Genomic DNA, 23,399 nt, shown 5'->3' on the forward strand with positions numbered 1-23,399 from the left:
CCACAGACACCCAGGAGTGGACCCAGGAATCCTGCCTCCTCAGCCTGCCTTGCCCCAAAGCACTGCCGTGCTCACTGGACCCACACACTCGCCAGTCTCCGGAACAGCCCCACAGCCCCTCCTGCAGCCGGGGCAGGTATCCTGCCCTGTGCCTGGGGATGCCCACACCACAGTAGCTCTTACCGTAGCAGCTTGCCCTGGGAGTCTTTGGTCGTGCCACCTAAAATCAGCTCCTGCTGCCAGCGCATGAACTTCCTGGAGAAGCCGTGGCAGCCTCCCGAGAGTTCAGCTGGGATGTCAGGGCTCTGTGGGTGGAGGGGAAGTGTAAGGATTGTGGGGCCGCCAGAAGAGCACTATGCCCCCACACCCAATCTTGGTCCTCATGGACTGTGACCCACCTGCTGGCTCTGTTTGTTGGGGGCACTGGGGGGACACTGGGGGTCCCGGGGGTCCAGGCAAGGCCGCTCCATGTAAGCCTGCCCCACCTCCGCCTTGTCTAGCAGCTCTTTGAAGCCTTCCAGGGATGTGAACTGCCCCAGCTCTTCCATCAGCTGCAGAGGGTCCAGGTTGCTCCACTGGATGTCCGGGCGGCCCCTGAGCAGAGAGTAGCACTGGGATCATGGGGGATGCCAAAATCCACATGCAGTACCACCACCATCAATGCCAACCCAATCCCAGGGGCGCTGCAGATGCCCTCAAAGGCAGGATGCAAGGATGCAGACGAGCAGCGTCAGTCCCCAGTACAGCCCTTACCCCCTCCCGAGGCCGCCCGCGGAATCCCCCGTGCCCTGTGCGCCACAGCGGGCCATGCCCCGAGTCAAGTAGCGTGCCTGATCCTGTTAGTCTGGGACAAAGCGGGGGGAGCCGGCCCTGCTGCCTGGCCCCACTTTGTGTGAGCAGTCAGGCCGATTACTGCCCGTGGGCTAACATCTTGATAGAGGGGAGCAGGCAGGCAATAGCTCCCAGCATCCCTTACAGCCCTTCCTGCCGTTTTCCCCCAAGCTGGAGAGTTTGGGGCTCAGCAGAGGTCCTGGGAGCTCAGCACAATACTGGGAGTCGGGCGTGGAGTAGGTTCTTGGAGGTGCAGCGGGACTGCACGGGACTTGGGTACCCAGGAAAAGGGTTTTTCCCACTGCCTGCAGATGCTATGCTCCCTCCGCCCCAGCCTGGGGAGCTGGGGGCCAGCTTCCAACCTCACTCAGCTTCTTTTTTAAGACAGAAAGGACACACAAAAAAGCCAATAACCCAGCCCAGCGCTCCAAAGAGGGGAAGAAAAAGCCCCGAGCAAGTGTGAGCTCTGGGGAGAAACACAGCCTAATAATTCATGAAGGCTGGCTGGGCCAGAGCCGGCCGCTCGAGATTCCCACATACCAACCGGAGCTGCTGCTGCTTCCAAAGAGAGCCCCTTTTATCTGCTTTCGCTTGCTTCACTGAGCCAGGGCAAATCCTTTTGTCTTTCCATAGATTGCTGCTCTTTGTTCTCCCAGCTCCCGCCCCGCTCACCCCTCGGCGTTAAAAAGGGGGACGAGTCCCCATGGGCTGGCCGGCACTCAGCCGGGGTGCCCGCCCGTGCACCCGTTCACTCTGCTGCGAGGAGAGATGAGTCCCATCGCTGCTCCGGTGCCACACTGCCTGCCACATACCTCAGTCCCAGAACGCTGCCCAACCTGGCTGGCAGTGCCACCGAGCATCCCATTTGGCACAGCCACCCCAGCCCCACTTGCTCCTGCTCTCTCGGCAGTTCCCCAGCCTGAGATGAGGAGAACCTGAGGTCTTGGGGGGAGCAAAACCAGCCCCCTAGTCCTGGCTGGGGATGCTACGGCCCCTTCCCCCTCCTCCCGTCCGCAGCAGCCTGAATAAGGCCACTATTTCATCTATTTGGCAAGGGGCAGCTTTCAGAGCAGCATTAGCATGAGAAAGCACGGGGCTGCGTTTGCTGACAATGCACAAGCCGCCCCAGCTCTCCCGGACAAACACACACGTAAACAGAAGGAATGTGGGGGAGGCTCCCCCAGCCCAGCTCGGGGTCCCCAGCCCCACCACCGTGCTGTGAGTCACTCGCCACCCAGCCCAGGGACTCAGCCCACCGCACCCCTGGGCGCAGCTCAGGAATGTGGGTGGCCCCTCACAATGGTGACACCCATGAAGCGCCACCAGGGGCAGGGGTAGCAGCCTCAGGGACCTGCCTACGGCACAGCCACGATCCCCCCGTTCCCATCCCTGGCTGGTGGGAGAGCACGGCATGGCAGGGATGAGATGGCATGGGATGGGCAGTTCCTGCCTGTGGGCCGCAGCCCCTCTGCAGCGGTGCAGCGCTACCTGTGTCACCGCGGCCAGGCAGGGGAGGACAGGGACCTGTCCCGAGGGTGTTAGCCCTGTGGGACAGCAATGGGGGTGAGATCAACCTAGGGCTTAGCAGGACAAGCTGCAGCAGCACAGAGGCACCTTGGAGCAGGCAGAGCCAAGCTGCGAAGTGAGGTCAAGCACAGCCCCTCGGCAGCGTTCCCAGCTCCTGCTCCCACCCATAGCCCCCCACGGCCCAGGAGAGTTCCCCACACACACTCACGGGAGATAGGCCGAGCCTCCTTGCAGCTTGGAGCCTTCCCAGAAGCAGTCCAGCGGTGTCAGGATCACACAAGGGAACAGCTTCTCTATCATCTGTAGGAGGAGATGCGAGGGGTCAGCAGGGATGGATCAGACCCCCCAGCCTTTCCCCACCTTGCAGGGCTTCCCAAACCCGCACCTTCCCGTATCCAGCCAGCAGTGCCTTCACAGCACCTGGGGCTGACAAGCCCTGTCCCCACCACAGCCCATCCACTGCCACTCTTTGATGGACTGATCCCGTGGGTCAACAGCCACCCCCTGGGGGGCTCTGGAGGGCCATCCACGGCCAGGCCTTACCCTCTCGATCATGCCGTTCTCAATGATGGGGACACCCGACTTGTAGCAGATCTTGTTCAAATCCCACGATCTGGAAAGGCAGGAGGAGGAACTGAGAACGGGCATATCCCACAGGGGACATGGCAAGGGGTGGAGGGATGTGCAGGGCACGGCGGGGGTCCCCGTCCCCCATCTGGAGCCGGACTCACTTTCCGTACAGTGAGACTTGAACCTTGCTGGCGGCCAAGGCCGCCTCGAGGTGGAGCTGCAGGGCCTCCTGCGTCAGGATGTTATCACCATCCTTCTTCGGGGTCTGGATCAACATCTGGGAGGTGTAGACGGACTCCTCGCCCAACTTCTCCTTGGTGTAGCGCAGCTCTTGGCTCACCCGGCTGCCCGCTGTGGAGGGGACCATGATGTGCCCTGTCAGTGCCAGGGCAGGCAGAACCTCCATCCCATCAATTTGCCCTGCCCATCAGGATGCCCAGGGAATGGGATGGACAGAATCAAGGCCACACAGCATCAGATGGTGCTCCTCTCACAGGGGCTTCTTGGTGTGTGGTTCCCCAGTTGCTGCATCCTCTGGGTGCTCCTACCCAAGGGATCCAAACAAGGACCACCTCTGGACACACTGGACCAGGCATCCACCTTCCCACCAACACTGTACCCAGCCCCAAAGCAGCTTGTTGGCTTTGCTTTCCCCAGAAAAAAACCCCACAGACAAATGGCTGGTGAAGAAGAGTGGACCCAACCTGTCCACTTCCACCCGTGCACTGTGGCGGGTGCAGCAGATGTCCAAAACCAGCCCAGAAAACAGGAAGTGAAACTGGGGGCACCCCAAGGCAGGCAGGGAACAAGTGTAGGGAGAGGCAGGCACCCCGAAGTCCCTGCAGGTATAGGCTGCTCCAGGAGAGGGAGGTGGTGCTAGGGACATCACTCTTCCCTGCCAAGGCTCTGGGATCTGTCCCCCTTTGGCAGCAGGAGAGCTCCGAGCACAGCAGGGCCAAGGTTTCCGGCTGAAGCCACCGACTTCATTTGCGGCTGCCTCGGCATGGAAGAGGAATCCCCTCCCAGCCAACGTGGCTGGGGCTGGGACCAAACCCTGCATGGTCTTTTGCGTGGCTGAGCACCATCCCAGGGACAGTTGTCCCCATTCCCTTTGAATGTGGGGCTCCCATCCCTCCTGGCATAGCAAAGAGGAGACAACACAGCCCGAAGAGGGGGAGGGTGGGAAGTGGATCCTGAGACCCCTCCCAAGTGCACCTCTTGGCTGCTCTGCTCCCAGCCCCCCGCCCAGGGTGGGAGGGATGCTGCCCTGGCACATCTGCGGTGTAGCCCCCATCCAAGTGCCACCCACTGGGGTACCCCAGGATGCCCAGCGTGGGATGCTTCCCAAGGCAGTGCTGCTGGCAGGGGTGAGGCCAGCTCATGCCCAGTCCTAGGAAAGCGGGGAGGGAGGTCACGATTCATCTGCAGCAGGACGCTCCCTCAGCAAGAGGCGGGGGCCCCGGCGGGCCTGGCCCTCCGCCAGCACCGAGGAGGCCGAAGCGAGACCACAAATAAGGAGCAGAATCTTCCCTTTTAATGACTTATTATATGGGTTGGTGTTTTGTTGGGGTTTTTTTTTTCCCTGCTTTTTGGGAACAGGGAGGGCAAAGCATCTTTATTGTTCCTGGCTGGGCCAGGGAGCAGCTGGTGTCCATCAGATGCCAGTTGTGATAGAGGTTGTGCCAGGGACAGGGAGGGGGGGACATGGCCGCGGCTTTTGTGTGTGTGTCAGAGGGGATAGCAGCACCCAGGGCGAGGGGACGAGGACGCAGGGAGGGTGGGTGTCGGGGGTGGGGAAGAGGGACGCCCATCCCGTTCCCAGCAGGCTGGGAGGTCGGGCAGGAGGTGCGCCAAGCTGCTCTGATCTCAGCCATGCCACCCACGCCGAACCCGGGCGGGAGGTGGGACACAGCGATGAGGGGGTGCCCGACAGCGCTGCTGTTCCCGGGGGATGCATCCTGCTACGCCCTGCCCTGCCGGCATCTCCGCCCAGCACGGCTGCGGGAGGAGCCACACATCTGCAAGCACGGGGTGGGGGCGAGCCCCCCGAAAAATTAAGGAGAGAGAAAAAAAAAAAAAAAAGAGAGAGAAAATAAAAAGCCGTCCCTTGTAATTAGTGTTAATTTGGAACAGGGCACTGCGAGCCGTCAGCAAGCTTCAAAGGCCGTGAGGAAGCCTCAAATTCCAACACCCTAATTAACCAAAGAGCAACATGAAAAGACAAGGCAGCGCACACAGGGCTGCCAAGGACACTTCAAACGGGCGCGCGCCCGCCGGCCGGCCAGCCCGGGAGCGCGGCGAGACGCCCCACGCCGCACGCAGCCCCCCGGCCGGGGAGGAGGCTGGGGGGGCACCCCGATACCAACAATGAGCACGTTAATGAGGAACTGTATGTAAATTCTTCCTTTTTGTTGTTTGTTGTTGTTGTTGTGTTGGGGTTGTTTTTTGTTTTTTGGGTTTTTTTTTAATTCCAATTAACAAAGGGAGCCCTTGGCTTTTTCATGCAAAGGGCTCTCTGGTTCCAATCAGGCGTCCGGTCCTGCTTACTAACAGCCTGCTCTGCTCCCTGGCAGGGTTTGGCTTCACTGCCCTGGACCCCCAGCTCCCTCCAAAACCCCACAGCATGGCTTGGGGGCAGGACAGTCCCCCAAGGCGGGAGCATCCCCGCTGGGATTGAGCATTGCTCCTTGGTACCACTGCCCGGGGGTTTCGCGCTGGGGGGGGGGTGAGTTGTGGGCTGCAGGCTCAGAGCACTTCGGGCTGGATGGTGGATTGGGACCCTACGCCCACTTGCACTCCAAACACCTGGGGTGCAGAGCAGGCTCCTGCTGTGCCCAAGCAGGGAGAGTGGATGCCAAGGATGGTACAGGGTCCATGGCACTGAGGGTAGCTGCGTGTGCGGCTGCCTCCCATCCACGGGCCATGCCGGGGGAACCCTCCCCGTAATTACAGCATCCGCCACAAAATTATAGAGCAGGGCTGGAGCCTCCCTGCCCCCTTCCCGGCCACCCTGCCTGAGCCATTCCCCTGCCACTGCTCCCCAAACCCTCCTGGCACCCCAACAGCCGCGGCACTGCAGCCAGTTCACCTTCACACAGTGGGACCAACTTGTGCCCTCAGCTGCTCCAGCCAAGACAGAGCCTCAGCCCTTGTGTTGTCCTCCTGCCCTGGAAGGGGTCTGATCCCAGCTCACTCCACATCTCCCCAGGGCTAGCCAGAACTTCCAAGCTCATCTCAGAGAGTTTGGGGGCAGCTGAGCCCGTGCCAGGTCCTGCTGCCCACAGTGCAGTTGCAAAGCCCCTCGGCCTGGGGCTGGCCCCCTTGCAGCCACCCCGCCGGCTATGACAGCAAGGAGACCTCCCACCAGGCTCTCCCAGGGCAGGAGGTGAACAAACCCGGTGGTGCCCCAAGCACCCAAGGGTGGGGGGCAGCAGTGAGTGTGCCAGGGCAGCGTGTCTGGGTGGCACGGGGAGGGCAGTGGGTCGGGGCAGGCTGCCAGCCCCACACTGAGCACTCCCTGCCTGGCAAGGCTGAGGGCGAGGGAGGGATGTGGGAGGTGCTGGGGACCACAGAGAGGTACCGGTATCTCCCCAGGAAACACGTGCTGCAAAGATTGATCTGTCCCGTCAGGGTGGCTACCGGCCGTGGTCAACAGCCTTGCCTGCCACAGTGCAGACGGTACCCAGGCACTGCTGGTGTTGTCGCCGCTTGGGTGACTTGGGTGGGACAGGATGGCAGGGAGGGAGCACTCCAAGGGTACACATTCTCACTTGCCCCCCAAAATCAGGCCTTGTCCTGCTTGCTGTATTGGGGCCACAAATGTTGTTGAGTCCCAGATCCGGCTGGTGCACAGGGGATGCTGCAGCCCTGACCCCAGCTCCAGCTGGGCCCACTAGCAAAGGACTTGATGAGCAGCCCCCTTTCTACAACAAAACATCCCAATGCTAGGGTTGGAAACCACCACAAAGGCACAGCTGGGAGTGGGACAAGGTCAGGCTGAGATCCCCTGGGAAAAGCCATCCCCATGGGGAACCCCCTTTGCAGCACCCCCCTGCTACAAGAGGCACCCACGGGGGCAAACACAGACCGAGTGCATCCCGCTGGCAGAGATGCCTGCCCTGGGTGATTAGAGCCCCGGGGGCTTCAGAGGGATGCCAGAACCATCCTGCAACTCAAGCGCTATCCCGCATCCCGGTGGGAGAGGGTCCCGAGGCACCGCCCCAAGCATCCCTCGGCTGCAGCTTCCCCGTGCTGAGCGGCGTGCAAGCCGGAGGCCACCTTCAAAGTGTTGTGGGGCGGATTAGCTGGATTAGGGAGGCAGTGAAAGGACCCATGCTGCTCCGGAGGAAGTCTCGCCCAGGGCACACTGAAAGAGCCATTTTTACCTGTCCCGGCCGCTACCGCCAGCCTCGCCAAAAGCCCGGCGGCCCCATCCTGTCAAAACACGTCCTCCCGGCCCCATTCACCCCGCGGCTGGTCCCGGGAAGGGGGGCAGCTGCGTGGCAGATGGGTGCCCCCAGCAGCACGAAGGGACGGACGAGGGCTCGGCGCTGCCCCAGCACCTCCAACTAAACCCAGCCACAGTGAAGGGGCTCCCAACTAAGTCAAGAGGGGCGGCAGAAGACGGGGATGCCTTCAAAAAGCCAGCGGCGGAGGGGCTGAAAGGGCCCGTTTGGGGCCAGCTCCCCAGCCGCCGGCCCCGGCCGAACTCTTTTGTTTAACGGCAAAGCTAAATTAATGTCTTTATTACCCCAAATCGGGGGGCGGCGGTTCCCAGCACAGGGAGGGGGGAAGCCGGGAGCTCGCACCGCCCCGGCCAGCGCCGAGGGGACAGCGCGACCCCCGAAAAAGAGAGAGAGGGGGAAAAAAAAAGGAGGGGGGGGGAGAGAGGGGATTCAGTTGGGAACTATTCACCGCTAAGACTCCTGTCAGCATTGACATAAATTTCCACTGGTGTTGGCATTTAGGCATTTGCCATTTCCATATGTATAGGGCTGCCTGTACTAATTATGCTAATCACCCCCTCTGTTGGCTGCTGTGAAAAATGGCCACATTAGGCACTCCACTGCTTGCTAATGTCACTTAATGTGTGGTTGAAACATACATTCATCCCCCTCTGAATGGTGAAATTTTTCCACATTGCTGGCTTCATTCAGGCAAGAAATGAATTTTTTGAACTCAGACCACTTTTCCAGGCCCGAGGGAGAGGCAGATAATAAAACCCTCTTCTTGGGCCCTGGCGCTGCCCCCTCCCAGCCGCCAAATAACATTTAAAACACACAAAAAAAAGAGCCCCTTCCCTAAGTCCATAGATATGTCCAAGTTAAAAAAAAAAAGATTAAAAAAAACAACAACAAAAAAACCCACACTTTCTAGGAAATAAAAAAATATTTAAGTTGAAAAGCAAAGGAAAATGGATAGGGGCAGATAAGCCACAGCCATCTGTAAAGTCTTCCAGTCTCTTTGGGTTAATTAGCAAAATTTTCCAGCCCAAAAAAGCTGACCAAGCTGTCAAGGAAGGGAAAAGGAAGAGCAAGAGGTTTTGCGCTCACCTCCCAAAGATAAATAAATAAAGGTGAACTGCCTGGACCCCATCTTCTGGTAGGTGGGGGGCACTGGATGAGCCTCCTTCCCCCCTCCCTTCCCGAGAAGAAAGGTTCTTTCAGAGCCAGAGAGGACTTTGGAGCAGAGGGGAGAGCCAGGCAGGCAAGTTTTTGGAATAACAGGGACCTCAGTCCTTCATGGCAGCAACATCCCAGCTGCTCCTCACTCCTCCAAGCCCCCGAGCATGGGGGCACAGTGTCCCCACAGATGCCAGACCCTGCAAACAGAGAGGACAGCAGGGTCCTGAAGGAAAAATCCCACCAGGCCAGGCAAGACACTCCCCAGACACCCTGGGCTGTCCTTTCCCTTCCTGCAGAGTAATACCTGTGACACCACACCTCAAGAGAAATAGGGACCCTCTTCCCCAGGACACCTATCTGGAGACAGAGCAGGGACATGGCAGTCCAGGAGCCACCCCATAGGAGTGAAGCCAGCTTTGGCCAGATCCCAACAGGTATCTTTCTGCCCCAGACATGGCGACAAACCGCCATTAGAGCCCCCTAACCTGTCAGCACCAGCCACACACAGCCCCCCAGAGTCACCCACTCCTTTCTCAGCCCCTGCACAAACATCCCACCCCACAAACCCACCCACCCAGCAATGAGACCACCCACCTCTCTGTGTGCCCACCCAGGAACAGCTGTGGCATCCCACTCTCCCCCACTGCTGCTGCCCCACACCCCTCCACGGGACCCACCCAGCACAGTGGGGACCGGGACTGGGAAGAGGGGCCACACAGACAGTGGTGAGGGCGTTCAATCCCGTCCTTGGCTTCCTGTTGGGGCTTTCCCGTTCCCTGTGCCCCTCTCTCTGCAAATACAGTCAGCCGGCGCCTCCTCTCTGTCTTGCCCTGCTGCAGGGGAAGCTCCAGGCTGCATCCCAGCCCTGTCCTGGGCACCGAGGAAGTGCTGCCCTGTGCCAAGAACTGTTGCAGAGGGCAAGGAAGGACAGAAACCACTGCCAAGAGGGCTGGGGGTGTCTCAACTTTGTGCCCCAAGATGAGAACAAGGGAGCAAATTCCCCTCACCCCCGTAAGATGCGTCCTATTTCATCCCACCAGCACATTCGGGGTGTCCATGACCCCTCCAGGAAAGGGACAGGGTCTTCTCCAGGGAGACTCAGCAGCTCTTTGAGAGCGCGACGGCTGTGCGGGGCGCTTGGCTGTTCCGGTTAGGAATTAACCCGGCCTTCCTTTGAACCAGCCCTCGGCGCTATAAATCAGGCAGACCCATTCACCACCCAGGGCTCTGCCTGCCCAGAGCTCGCCTCCCCGGCCCCTTGGCCCTAAAGACACCCTGGGAGAGCCAGGAACAGCTGCCAGGTGTCTAGAGGTAACTCAACACTCGCCGCTAGCCGGGATTTCAAAGCCTCCGAGTGGCTAATTGCTTCGGAGGAGCCTAATTGAACATTTCCACAGTCGAGTCCAATTTATGGGGTGACACAGCCTCCTTCCATCTCCCAAAGAGAGATACAGGTCAAGCATAACCCCAGAACACCACAAGAACCCCTCAGCCAGACCCCTGGTCTAAGGACATTCCCAGAATTGGGACAGAAGACCCTCTGCTTTCCCACAGTGGCCGGGGTCACAGCCGAGGCTCAGGAGGACATACCATCAGCATGGCCCGAATGCTGACCCCAGTCACGGGGCCAAAGCAGGGCTGCCCACCCTATTCCCCTGTTTGGGGAGGAGGGGGATGGGACATCAGCACCATGCTCCCGTGGGAAGCAGCTCCCTTCTCTCCTCTGCTCCTAGAGAGCTAAGCTCAGCCTGCAGTGGGTCACACTCTGCTCCTGCAGCACTGGGACCACACCTGGGTGGGGTGGTTTGTGGGTTGGAGCATCACCACCCTCATCCCTCAGCCTGGCTAGGCAGAGGCAGGTGATTGGGTGCAGTCACCAGAGGCTTCCTGGAACCTTAAACCACCCTGTGCCTGAGCTGGGACTCACTGGGCTAGGATGATGGGCTTGGGGTTCCCTGCACACAAACCCTGCCCCTTAGACACCTTACGGCACTGCCTCAGGGCTGGGATGAACCTCACTCCCACAATCATCTCCTCTCAGACGCAGAGTTCAGGCCCCCAGCACCCTGGGGATCCCAAACACTTGGAACCAAGCTGATGGGATACCAACTTTGCCAGCCAAGGAGTAAGAACTGCGCTGCTTCAGCCTGGCACAGTGATACCAGGCTCATGGCAGAGGACACACACTCCAACCCTGCCACACACCTGGGAACGTGAGAAAGTAGTGACTGAGAAAAATCCCAAAGCAACTTCAAGTGCTCTGGATCCAATCACAGAGTCTGAGAAATTGTATCCCATTCTCCAGGGGGGCATCCCAGGCCCTCCTCTCCCCTGATAATGCCCATCCCCACACCAGCCGGATGGGGTGCAGTGATCAGGGCCGGGTACACACGGGGGATGCTCTGATCTCGCCAGAAAATGCAGAAGCTGAGCCCGGTGGTGAGGCGAGGACCTACAGATGGCTCTGCGGAAGGCAGGCAGCCCCACAGCTGACACACGAGACTCAAAGTGTCACCACAAACCTTCCTCCCACATCCTGACCCATGCCTGCTTGCCAGGGACCCCACGGGACTAAAGCCATCTCAGACACATCGTCATTGGTGGTCGCAGGTTGTGCCAACGCCTGAGGACGCTGGGGCTGTGCCACCCAGAAGGAAGGCACGGAGGGGTCTGCCCCAAGTGCACACTCCCGGGGGAAGAGCCCTCCCAGGAAGGACAAGGAGGGGCTCTGAGTAGCACCCTTGGCATCACACACTGCTCTCAGCCAGGCACCACAGATGCAGAGCAGGGGCTGTGCACGGACCCCAGTGCACCCACTGGCCAGGAAGGGCAGGACATCCCGGTCGGCAGGGTTTCACCACGGAGTAAAAAAAAAAAAAACAAAAAAACCAAAAAAAAACCAAAACAAAACAAAAAGAAAGAGAAAAAAACCCAGCTAAATCCAGCTCCTGACACTGAGGAAGATGGGAAGCCATGAGAAAGAGAAGGTTCCTGAGAGAGGCCCCCGGCACCCACATTACAGCCAGACCGCAGTGTGGGGGAAATCCCCCAAGAGCAGCCGCAGTTGCTCCTGGCTGTGCCCGTGTGAGCAGGGAAGCACAGTGGGGCACAGGAAAAGCTGGGTTTCTGGGCGCTTCCAGCCATCCCCAGGCTTGGCCCCTTCCCCATCCCACTCTCCACCCTGATGTGCCACAAGTCCCATTCCCCTTAACAGGAACAACCACAGCCGCTTTCCTGGCCACAGTTCTACAAAACGCTGACTCCTTACTACCCCAAAAGCACAATAAAAATTCAATGGAGCTGGAGCCACGACCCAGAGTGAGGGAACCACGGAGGGAGCACGTCCCTCCTTCAGCAGCCAGAGCTCAGGCACTGGCTGGACCGGGAGGTATCACTGGATTTCTCTGCTACGTGTTGCAGTGGAAGGGGGTGATGGACACGAGATCTGGGGAAGGGGGACAAATATCCCTGGGGAGTGGGGAGCAGGTGGGAGAGCCGGGCATTCCTGGGCAGGGGTCCGTGTGTGCATCTGTGTGCAAGCAGCCAGGGAGCGCAGAGCTCTTTTTTTTTTTTTTTAAATTAGGAAAAAAAAAAAAAAAAAAAAAAAAGGGGGTGGGAGAGCAAAGTTGCTTCTATTGTTGAACCAAATCCAAGAGTAGCTGAGGACCACACAGGGAGCGGGGCGTGGGGGAGGAGGCAGCGCTCCCGCACAAAGATGGCTGACACCCCTCCGCTGAGCAACATCTGCCCCTGCACAGCACCCCGCGGGGACCCCCGCCCGGGGGATCCCCCCGCCGCGCCCGGCGGCACGGACCGCGCTGCGATCCGGGGTGCTGCCCCCCCCGGGGGCCCCCAAAACCGAAGGGAGGCGCAGGAAAAGCAAATCCCAGACCCGTGAAGCGGGGCTGCAGGGATCGGGGAGAGAAAATCCACGCTGGAGTTATTAATAACAAAGGAGGGGGATCAGCCGCTTCCACTCGGAAACGGGGATTTGCTCCCGCCTGACCCTGCCCGCGCCCCCGCTCCCCTCCGGCCGGGGTCCCGGGCCGGGACTGGCGGCTCCGGCTCTGCCCCGAAGCGGGGCTGCGGCCGTCCCCGGGGGTTTTTCCCACCTGGAAGGGGGTGTCGAGCACCAGCCCTGCCGCACGTGTCTGCACCTTCGCCCGGGGACCCCCGTCGGGACACGCGTGGGGGTCCCTCCTCAACCCAGCACCACGCACCCGCGCAAGGCGCAGCTCGAGCGGCCGCGCAGACGGGACCCCGCACCCACGGCTCCGTCCTCCGCGGCCCCGGTGGCGGGACGCCCGGCAGCGGCATCCTCATCTTCCTCCTTCCGCCCCGCTCCCGCGCTGTCACCTGCCTCCCGGCCGGCCCCGCACTCCGCGCCGCGCGTGGGGGACAAAGCCGGGAGCGGGACCGGGACTATTCCCACGGGCGGCCGAGCCCGCAGGGCCGCGCTTACCTTCCACCCAGAGGTGCTCGATGTCGGTCTCGATGGAGGCCACCCGTAGTCCCACGGCCAGAGCCCCGAACACCAGCAGCCCCACGAAGAGCACCTTCCCGCAGTGCCGCTGGATCCGGCAACCCAGGGCGAAGAGCAGCGCCTGAAAGCGGGCCCGCAGCCACAGCGGGGTCCTCTGGCCCACGGCCCTGCCCTGCGGAGGGGGCGAGGATCGGGTCAGCCCGGGAGAGGAGAGGGGAGAGCCCCTGCCCGGGGAAGGGGACCCGCAGCGGGCCGGGATGCCCGCGGCCGCCGCACTCGGAGCGGGACCGCGAGTGCCGGAGGTTCCCCGAGCCGGGGGAACGCGGGGGGGTTCCCGCACCCGCCCGGCCCGCCCCGGGCTCCTCCGCGCTCTCTCAACTCCCCTCCCCGGCCCGTGGCCCCCGCGAGAGCGGGCGATGCTCGCCTCTCACTCACCTCGGGCAGCGGCTTGCGGCGGGCGGCGCGGAGCGGCGGCGGCGCGGCGCGGGGGGGCTCGGCCGGCATGGCGGGGCGGCTGGCGGGGCTGGGCACCCCCCGTTATGTGGGGCCGAGCGCGGCGGCGGCCCCCATGCGCGCGGCGGGGCCGTGCCGGTGCCGGTGCCGGTGCGGATGGAGGGCTGTGTGTGCGCCGCCGGCCGCCCGCCGCGCCTCTAAAGGGGAGGCGGGGGCGGGGGGCGCCGGGGCCGCGCCGCCGCCGCCGCTCCCATTGGCCGCCGCCGCCGCGGCAGCGCCCATCGCCGCTGCTAAGCAACGGCGCGCCCGCCGCCGGCGGCCACACACCGCGCTCCCCCCCGCGCCGCCCCGCACAGCACCGCACCGGCCCCGCCGCGGGGGGGAGCGCGGCGGCGGCGGCACCGGGGCACCGGCACGGACCGCGCCCGGGGCTGCCCTACACCTCCGGCCCCGGCAGGCCTCCACAGAGAGCCCCCGGGATGGGCGTCCGCCCTGTAAGCGTCCCCGAGGGTGGGTACGCAACCCTCCTCGCCCCCTCGGGCATAGCTGTCGCCCCCGAGGATGGGCGTCCGACAAACTAAAGCGTTCCCTACTTCCTTCTTCCACAGCTGCCCCGCAAAGGGTAGGCAGCCCCCTGGAGATGCCCCAAGGGATGGGCACCCCTCTAAGGGTGTCCCAAGGGCAGGGTGTTGTGCACATAGTCTCTTCTTGAGAACGCCCTACCCTCCCCACAGTCACCCTCCTCGGTCCAGGCATTCCCCCATATGCTCCCTCTCCCCAGTGCTGGGCAGACTGCCCCCCCCCCCCCCCCCCGCACCCCGAGCCACCCCAAGGGCCGGGTATCCTCTCCAGGGCCAGGCCTCTTCCCAGAGCTGCTCCCCAAGAGATAGGCAGCCACCCCCCCCAAGGGACTGTCAGCCCCCTTATAGCCATATCAAGGGGTAGGCAGTGCTCTCCCAGTCTGTGCATCTCTCTAACAGCCATCCCAAGGGATGAGCATCTCTTCTTCAAGGGCCAAGTGTCCTCCCTCAAAGGACTGGGCATCCCAATTAATACCTTTTCCCAAGAAAATTGACCACCCCCTGCTCCACAAAAGCAGGGTGTCCACCCACCCTCCATACCAGCTGCCCTCCCCAAAGGCCAGATATTTCTCCAGGCCATAATGGGGGGCAGGAAGACACCCCACTCCTTGGCTGTTCCCACAAGCACTGCCCCATCCCCTGCCATGGGGAGCCAAGCCCAGCGCCCCAGAGCTGGAGGCAGGGGGCACAAAAATCCCATCCATGGGGCACAGGAAGTGCAAAAGGGCCAGAGATAAATGGCACCCATAATTTGTGGGGTGATTAGGATTTTTTTTCTGCTCATTTCACTCCCTTCTCAGTTCTTTATTGGATAGACCTGGTGCTGCTCCCACCGGGAATGTGTCCCCAAGGAGCTGCTGAGGGCACCCAGGGAGGCTGTTAAACCAACATGGAGCAGCACCCAACCCATGTGCAATCTTCCATCACTCCCTCAGGGCAATGCCAGAGATGCTCAAACCTGGTGTTTTCCTGGGCAAAAATAGGGGATACCCCAACAAATAAACTGAGTTCCTGGGGCAGTTTCTCTGTGCCCCCCCCAGTCACGGCCCCCCCAGCCCAGCCCACTGCTGCCGAGCTCTCCTGGGCCTCAGCGGCACGTAAAGGGTTTCTCCCTCGTCCAGCGATAGGCCTGTAGCATCTGGCGTGTCCCCAAATACAGAAGGGAAACGGCTATTCAGCACTTCTGCAGCCTGATTGCTATTAACAGCTCCACCATTCCCTTTCCCGGTGGACCCGCACTACTGCTGGGCAGCTGCAGCTTTTTATCAACTTAATTTTTAAGAAGTAAGTTGTCGTCCTCCTTTCCAGCATGGCTGGTTGCCCTGCCCCATGTTCTCCATCGGCTCCCTGTCTGTCATCATTCTTTTCCACCTGGGGCTCTCCCGCCCCTGCCCTGCACCCCAGGAAATGTCATCAATGTCCCCTGGAAAGTCATGGAATGGCCCATGGAGACCTGCTTAGTGTTTGCCAGGGCCTGGGGATGAGCTGGCTCTGCCCCATCCCAGGATATCAAGGGTTTCCCTAGGACATGGGCACCCAATGCCACAGGAGCAGCTTCCGTGACCGCATCCTGGCTTACACACACTGGCATCAGGGTGCTGTGCCACAGGAGCACCATGCAGGACAGCATCACCCCTGGCACCCCTGCCTGCTCCACACCATGCACCCCTGTTCCACTGCCCAACCCCTGCCACTGTGGTCCCCAGGGACCAGCTATCCCCCAGGACCTACCCCACCATGGTGACTTGCACCCCAAGCAAGAGGCCACAGGGCTTGGCAGAAAGGCAGCTAAATGGGGATCCTAAAATTTGCAGCTGGAGTGACAATACCAGTGACAGGGCCAGATCCTGCCACGCCGATGAGGATTGAAAACCCAACTGGAAAACGCCTGTGGGCAGGAGGGGGTTCAGTCTGCCCTGACGCCACAGAGATGAGCTTTGAGTCTCTCTGCAGGGCACTTATTTCTCCTGGAGCCACCCGAAAGGGGACTGGGAGCCCTGCAGGCCACCGGCCTTGGGGGAGTGGGATGGAGAGCAGGGGCTCGGCTCGCACGCAGGGAGACTTCTCCTGCCGCTTCTTGCTGACCGGCTGTTTTATATCAAGGCGGGAGGGGGGATTTGCTGTTCTAGATGGTATTTTAATGGGCAGGCAGGCAGCTGGAGCCTGGGAGAAGCCTGCTTTACATTGTTTGGGGTTGTAACAAATAAATTCAATTAAAGGCAAATGGCTCCGCGCAGCCCCCACCCTGCGCAGTGTCTCTGCGGCACTGGTGGCTGCGGGAGCCTCGGGTGCGAGGCGGGAGCCCCGCACAGGGACCACCCGGGGCTCTGCCCGCCCTCGCCCCTCGGCCCCGCCGCAGGGACATGCCGGGGTGAGCTGGCAGGATGCGGTGGGAACTGGGAAGCGCAGGGCACCGCACCCACAGAGCATCCACAGAGAGGATGGACTGTCCGGGGAGTCCACCCTGTCCCCTGTCCCCACACTGCGTGTCCCACCCCGTTGAGCAAAGGAGATGTGAAAATCCCCGTGGCAGGAGCCCCGCCACAGCGAGCACTCCTCAGGAAGGGCAGCCCAGGACAACAGCCTCGGCGGACAGCAGCATCCTCCGGGCAAGCAGAGCCTAGGCAGAGGCTGGGGCGTGGAAGTGAGCTTTGCATGGCCACCATGCAGCCCCAGAGCCCCATGGCCGGGGGGGAGAAGCAGAGGGGACTTGGCAGGGACATGCCAGAGCCTCAGCACGCTGTAAACAGCCGCCGCCGCAGCAGTAACTCCTCTGCCGGGAGCCAGCGCCGGGCGTTAGTTAGTTGGAAACCAGATGGTGCTCTCCCAACCACCGGCACAGCCCGCTGGCCACGGCCCCGAGCCAGGCGCAGGCTCTCAGGGACCCCAGGGCTGCACAGCACACAGCACTGGGGGGACCCCATCGAGGTGGACGGAGAGCTGGGGGTGCAGGGAAGGCCCCACAGATGGACAGGGGTTGTCAGTGTGTCCCCGGCCCCATTGCTTCCTCAGCCAGTACCGTGTGCGTCCCAAGGGATGATGTGTTGCAAGGGATGGAGAAGGGAGGCGGAATCTGCCAGAGGGGTTTGGACATAGGGTGTTAACATCCCTTAAAACCCCACATGTCCCTGTGTGCCACGCTGTGCCTCAGTTTCCCTGTGACTCCCAAACAGCAGGGAACAACCAACAGCTGGTCCACAGGTCAGAGTCCACCTCATCCCCCCAGGTAGGGATAAGAGAGCAGGGAAGGGATGAAGCCCCATCTCTGATGCCAGAGAAAACCGGAGCAGTCCCTGGCACATCACACCTGGAATAACCCTCCATGGGAAATACAACACGGAATACAGACAGCAAGCCCCCATCCCAGCACCACCAGCCGGACCTGGGGCTCCGAGCTCTTCCCCACTCCGCTCCCAGTGGTCTTGGGAGCAGGTGCACTCAGGGGGCATAGTGGACCCATCCGAGCCCTGGGATTTTGGGGAGGTCTGCAGCAAGAAGACAAACAGCCGGGCCTGGGGAGGGGCCGGGGGGAAGGACGGCATCCCTGGTAGCCGTGGCGGGGGTCCTCTGGTGTTTACAGAGCTTAAAACCCGCCTAAGCCCCGCAAGGCCACAGCGCACAATAGTGTGTGGACGTGGTGACACCGGCCGTCCCCACACCACCTTGGAAGACAGAGAGCCCTGCCACCCACCGCCAGCACCGGGATTAATTATGATAATGTAGTTCTTTCCCCCTTTGTCACCCTAATGAATGGGCCCCTTTAGGATTTTAAGGCCTTTGTTTGGTGCCTCTTTACTGCGGTATTGTAGGATGGGGACTAGCAGGTGGCAGGTCCCCAAACAGCCCCTTTTGTCTCCTTTGGGGGCTGTTTTGTGGTGGGGTTGGGGAGGGGGATGCGAGGATGCAGGAGCGGGGGTGTGCTGCAAGGGAGCTCCTGGATGGATCTGTAGCACCCGCGCCATCGCTGTGGGGCCGTGGCACCCCACGCTGTGCATCGTGGCACTGGGGCTCGCCGGCCCCGGCCGTGCCCGAGCCACCCGTGCCCTGGGCTGCTCGGTGGGCAGATGCCGGGAGCCACCGTCTGAGCCCCTGCCTTGATCTTTTACTGCCTGGGCAAATCAATTACCCAGCAGAAAAGTCCCTAAATCCCACCATAAAACCCGTTTAGCAGCCGCGGTGGCGCTCGCCAGGCCCTGGGCAAACCTCGCCCTACGCCGGCGCAGAGCTGGAGCGATTTTCCGCGGGGACAGTGGGTAACTGCTGCCGGGGAAGGTCGGGCTGCAGGCGCAGCTGCACAGCATCTCCACGCTCCCAGGCGGCAGATGAGGGCTCCCCAGGAGTTCTGGCTGTGCTCAGACCCTTCTGAGACCTCCACAACTCCATGCCATTCTGCACCAGTCCGTCCCCCTCCGCATCCCCTGGGCGTGGGAGCAGCTGGAGATGTGACAGCACCGAGCATGGCTCTGAGGACCAGGGATAGACAGATGAGGTGGCACAGAGGCACAGGGAGCAGGGACAAGGCAGGGCAAGGAGACACCCGAATGGCAGTGCCCTGTGCCAGCATAGATCCATAGGCTTTGTGTCAGGGCCATTGGCTGTTCTCAGCCCAGAGCATGGTGCCATCACAGCTGTGATGATGGAATCTTGCTTCCTCCTATGCAGACACATAGAAGCATCTTTAATACCAATGCCAGCACAGGGATGGCACCAGCACAGGGCTGAGGGGCCTGGGGATGATTGACGTCCCCCTGGTTGCAGGCTGGGCTGGGTGATTCCTTCAGGATGCCCAGGAGCACTGGAGACACTGCATGGTTCTGCCTGGGGGCATCGTCAGGTGCCGGCATTGGGGATCCCTCTGCTGTGCTGTGCCTTCCGGCAGAGGGGACCCCGGCTTCCATGTCCCCCTGGGCAGAGGGGCTCCATGAGGAGGGGGGAGATCTTGGCCAGGCACTGCCGGGGGCTGCAAACTGGTTAGCAGCGGGGTGGTAAAACGGTGACAAGTAATTGGTGTCCCGGCCAGTCCTTTCATGCCGACGCCGTTTTATGGGTGAGGAAATTGCTTGTGAGTCAGGAACACAGGAGACAAATTTAGGAAGTGCTCTCTGAATGTGCCGGGGTCAGGCGCCGAGGCCGAGTGCTTGAAACCTGGGTGGCCTCGCCGCTCGCCCCGCGTCCCCCCCCCCCCCCCCCCCCCCCGGCTCCTCGGCATGGGAAAGCAGACCTTTTATCTTATCACTGCTCTTCCGCCGCCCCGGCCTCCCCCGCACGGCCCCCTCCCGGCACAGCCGCTCGCGCAGCAGACACAATGCGCGGTGGCGGCCAAACGCGCACCCGTGACCCTCCGGGAGTGCCTGGCACAGGGGGCGGCTCCCACCCGCCTGCCAAAGGGCTCAGGATCCTTTGCATCACTCCGCATTCCCTTGTCCAACGGCACCTTGCTGGCCAGAGGGCTGACACAAGGCGCCGTGGGATGAGGGGTCATGGCGTGCTACCCCTTCTCGAGAACCAGCCCTGGCACAAGCTGCGGTGGCCCCAGGCGTGCAGTGATAGGGAAACGCTGGTGCGAAGGTGTCCAGATACCATGGGGTGGCTGGTCCTCATCCTGCTGGCAAAGGTGCTGGAGCAGGCAGACCCCCCGTGCTGCAGTGCTGCACCCCATGCCAGCCTTCCCCACATGCTGGGAAGTTGGTACTCCCTTTTTCTCCCTTTTAACTGGGAGGAAAGTCCTCCGCTCCATTAAGGTGCACCCGAATACAGCTGCTGGCTACCCTGAGTGCGTAGCCCCCATCCCCGGCCGCGGCAGAGCCGTCGCATCGGGCGGTTTGGATGTATTTTTCTTGATCGCTGGCCAAGCACTCTCTCCTGCAAAGCAGCATGTTTCTCATTTTCTGTAGGTTTAACTCCAAATTAATTTGTAAGTGATCTAGGTTTCTTGTTCCCCGAAAGATACCTAATAGCGGGGGGAGAGATCCTGCCAACCGAAACGTCTCAGCGGGGTAAAGGAAAAGCAGGAAAAAGAATCCCAAGAACTGTGACCCCTGGTGGGTATTTAACAAGGTGTCAGGGCAAGGGATTTTCGGAGCCAACTAAGTGGATGTGACACCGGCCCCGTGGGTCGGGACGGGGTATGGGGATGCTCCCGCCGCGGCAGAGCTTGCTGCTGCCAGGTCTCATCCTGATCCAACCCTTGGGGGCAGCAGGAACAGGGAGGGATGCTCAGTACCGCACTGCTTGGGCTGGCGGGCACTGCGAACCCCGAGGTGCGAGAAGAGCTGGGAGAACGGGAGGTGTTTGGGGTCGGGGCGAGCCATCCCCAGCATGAGCCGGTGGAGGTGCTCTCGCTGGGGGCCAAAGGGAGCGTATTCATGCTGGACGAGGGCTGCGGAAGCGCTGGCGCCTGCAGGGAGGCAGGGGAGGCCCCACAGGGTGGTGGTCCCCTGGGGCCGGTGGGTGGTGGGAGGGGGCCAGCGAGCCCGCCGGGCGCCCCTGCCGCATGGGAAGCGGGCACGGTTTAATTGGGCGGGCGGCCGCTCGGCGGGGCCGGCTGCTGGCAGGCGGACACAAGCTCTTTTGTCTCCGCTCTCGCTCCCGGCACCGGCTGGGGCTGGCAGGGCCCGGAGCGGTGCAGCCACTGAGAGCCGAGCTCGCCACCGGGGCAAGCAGCCAAACCTACCCCGGCTCCTCGGGCTGTCACGGGCCCTCGCTGCACGCGAGGAAGCGTCCAGGTGGCCAGCGAAACTTCCTGGCTGATGAGGGGTTAGGAAATGTGTGGCAATCCCCGGCAAAGTGCCCTGCAGTTCTCCCCGTGCCCCCTTCTTGCCAGGAGACCAGGAACAGGCGAGACCCCTGCCCTCTCTGCTGACTGGGCTCCTGAGCTTCATGGCCAGGGATCCCGGGGCAACAGGAGTGTGAAAGCACCCTGGCTTTTGCTCTCCAAGGTGGGATCTACAAGGAGATGCCAAGGAGGGACCTACGGTGAGAGCAGCTGCTGCTTTTGGATCCTGATTCCTCTTGCATCCCTCCCATCCCTCAGCTCCACTCAAATCCTTTCTGCAGAGTGGGGTCACCAGCCAGGGGCTGTGCCTCTCCTCCCTTCCCTATCACCCTTCAGGCAAGGTGGGTCTCCAACCACACAGGCAACATCCATGAGGGTGGATGATGACAGGGCTGAGGAACAAGGGGCAGACCCCCACCATGTGCATCCTTCACCTGCCTGGTCTCCCAGGGACATTCCCAGGAGACTCCTCTTCCAGAAGTCTCTTGCTACAGGAAGAATAGGGGCTATGAAGACTGGAAAGGACATCATGGCAAGAGCATTGAGGAGTGATCCCCAGGTGATGGGGTGGATGGTCTGGCCACCATCCAGAGCAGACTGGACTCCTCACAGAGCAGTCCCATCGCCTTGCACGAAGGGAGCATGGCTGGGGCAGTGGGGTGCGTCAAAGCCAGCTGTGGATCAGCAGTGGCTGCAAGCAGAGTGCGGCCAAATCCCTTCTTCCCGGCATCCGGCACCAACCACCCCCTTTGCACAAAGGCCCAAGCAGGGGAAGATGTTGCTGTTGCTCAACGACCCTGTGAAGGCCTGGGTCCTTCCTGACGCTGCTGGAAAAGGCTGGGTGACCGGGCTGAGTTGCCAACCCAAAGAGCAGGCACCATCATCACCATGCTGAGCAACCTCTCATGGGTGCCACAGACTGGCCAGGTTCGCCTCCTCAAGTCTCTCAACCCATCACCAGGCGATTCATGGCTTTCCCTGTCTGGGAACACAGCTGGATGCCTTGGGGAACCCTGGTGCTGGGGTGGAGATCCGAGGGAAGGGGCTGCGAGGCCATTACCCACAGACCATCACACCCATCACAGCTGCCAGTGTTGCCGGTTGGTTGCTCCTCACCATCCCCTCCAACTCTCCCAGCGCCAGCAGGCGGCTGCACCCAGGCCCCAGGCACAGGTGTTCACACCAGAGACCACAGTCCCAGGGAACAGTGCTGCCTTCCCTGCCTGGGGCAACCTGCATCCTGCCACAGGGTTAAACTCCCAAAGGAAAGGAGGGAGGAAGATAGGAAAAACAATCACAAGAATTTGTTTCATGCTGCCTGGATCCCTCCCCACACGCAGCAGTGTTTTTGGACGGCCGATTTATAATCAGCAGTGTGGAATGTTGTAAATTAAATATTTTTAAACAACTTTGCTCTCTCTCTGGTTAAACATTTCAGAGATCGCTCTTTCTTGTCTGTCTCTTGCTGGGTGGTCCCTCCATTCGCCCGTACATCTTCCTCAAACACAATTAACCATTTAGATGTTGCACAAAGGAATAGCTTATGCATACAACACCAGTCGCTTGCTGCTCCGGCGCTGGGGGAGGGAGGCAAATAAGAAGGCAGCTTCTTTTATTTTCTACTAAAAACAAAAACAAGAAAATCCCTTTTCCCTTCCCAAACTATCCCATTTTTCCTTGAATTGTAAAGGCACTGATCCAAGCTCATCAGCTGTCTTGGTCCTCAGTCCAACAATCCCCTTGCCGTCCCCCATCCCCTGAAATTCAACATTAGCATTTTAAAGCCTAAAACATACAAGTTTATTTAGACTCAAGCTCTCCCAAGCTCTTGCTTTCCATATTTATATACACACACGTATTTTAACGTATATAAAATGTCTGTCTATAGGACCTGGAAGGAAGTTCCCGTCTGCCGGCCCGTCTGGGAGGCACAGGCTCGGCTGTGGACCTTGGCTCCTGGAAGATGGAGTGAAAACCGACAGGATCCAGAATCAGCCTCCTGGCTGAGAGGGAGTGAGCCTCGGTGGGCAAGCTGCTGCAGAGGTGCTGGGGCGGGTGGGGGGGTTGCTGGGTGCTGGTGAGGGCACCTCCACATGCCCAAATTAACTCTGCCAGTGAGAAGGGCCCTGTGCTCTGCACTCCCCCATGGCACTGGGACGGGCTGGGTCTGGGCACAGTGGATAGCCTGCAGTGCCAAAGGCCCCAACCCCAACTGCCCACTGCAAGAATCAATCCCTTAAAACAGATAACCAAAGGCCACAGGAGTGGCTGTGTGTGATGGGAGGGCAGCACTGCGGTGTCCTGGGGCTGGATTACACCACACACTGTGCAACGTGCGTCTGTCACACCACTGCTGCCGGCAAAGGCGGCTCCTCTGCGAGCCCCACGTGGGGCTTGATCTCACTCTGCCCCTCGCAAGACATTGGGCAGGGAACACAGCAGCCACTACTGGCCCTCAGTGGGGACTCGGGCCAGCGTGAAGGCAGTAAGGCACCTCTGGAAAACAATGGTGTTCCCCAGACCTGTGGGATTTTATTAGGAAAATTCTTGCCTCT

The 23,399-nt window shown here is 61.0% G+C and overlaps 1 protein-coding gene across 1 annotated transcript in view; it reads right to left on the bottom strand.

Moving 5' to 3' along the window:
• PTCH2 (patched 2) overlaps positions 1–13,539 on the bottom strand; it is a 21,307-nt gene extending 7,768 nt beyond the window's left edge. Inside the window, exons 1-7 of the mRNA XM_066191952.1 lie at positions 13,471–13,539; positions 13,015–13,207; positions 3,090–3,279; positions 2,902–2,971; positions 2,567–2,658; positions 399–594; positions 184–305 (exon numbers count right to left, since the gene is read on the bottom strand). Coding sequence (XP_066048049.1) covers positions 184–305; positions 399–594; positions 2,567–2,658; positions 2,902–2,971; positions 3,090–3,279; positions 13,015–13,207; positions 13,471–13,539 — 932 coding nt within the window. The remainder of the gene's footprint in view (positions 1–183; positions 306–398; positions 595–2,566; positions 2,659–2,901; positions 2,972–3,089; positions 3,280–13,014; positions 13,208–13,470) is intronic.
• Positions 13,540–23,399: the final 9,860 nt, after the last annotated feature.

This window comes from Chamaea fasciata, unplaced genomic scaffold, assembly GCF_029207755.1.
Source record: "Chamaea fasciata isolate MVZ Bird 193981 ecotype frontalis unplaced genomic scaffold, bChaFas1.0.hap1 SCAF_10, whole genome shotgun sequence".
Lineage (NCBI taxonomy): Eukaryota > Metazoa > Chordata > Aves > Passeriformes > Sylviidae > Chamaea > Chamaea fasciata.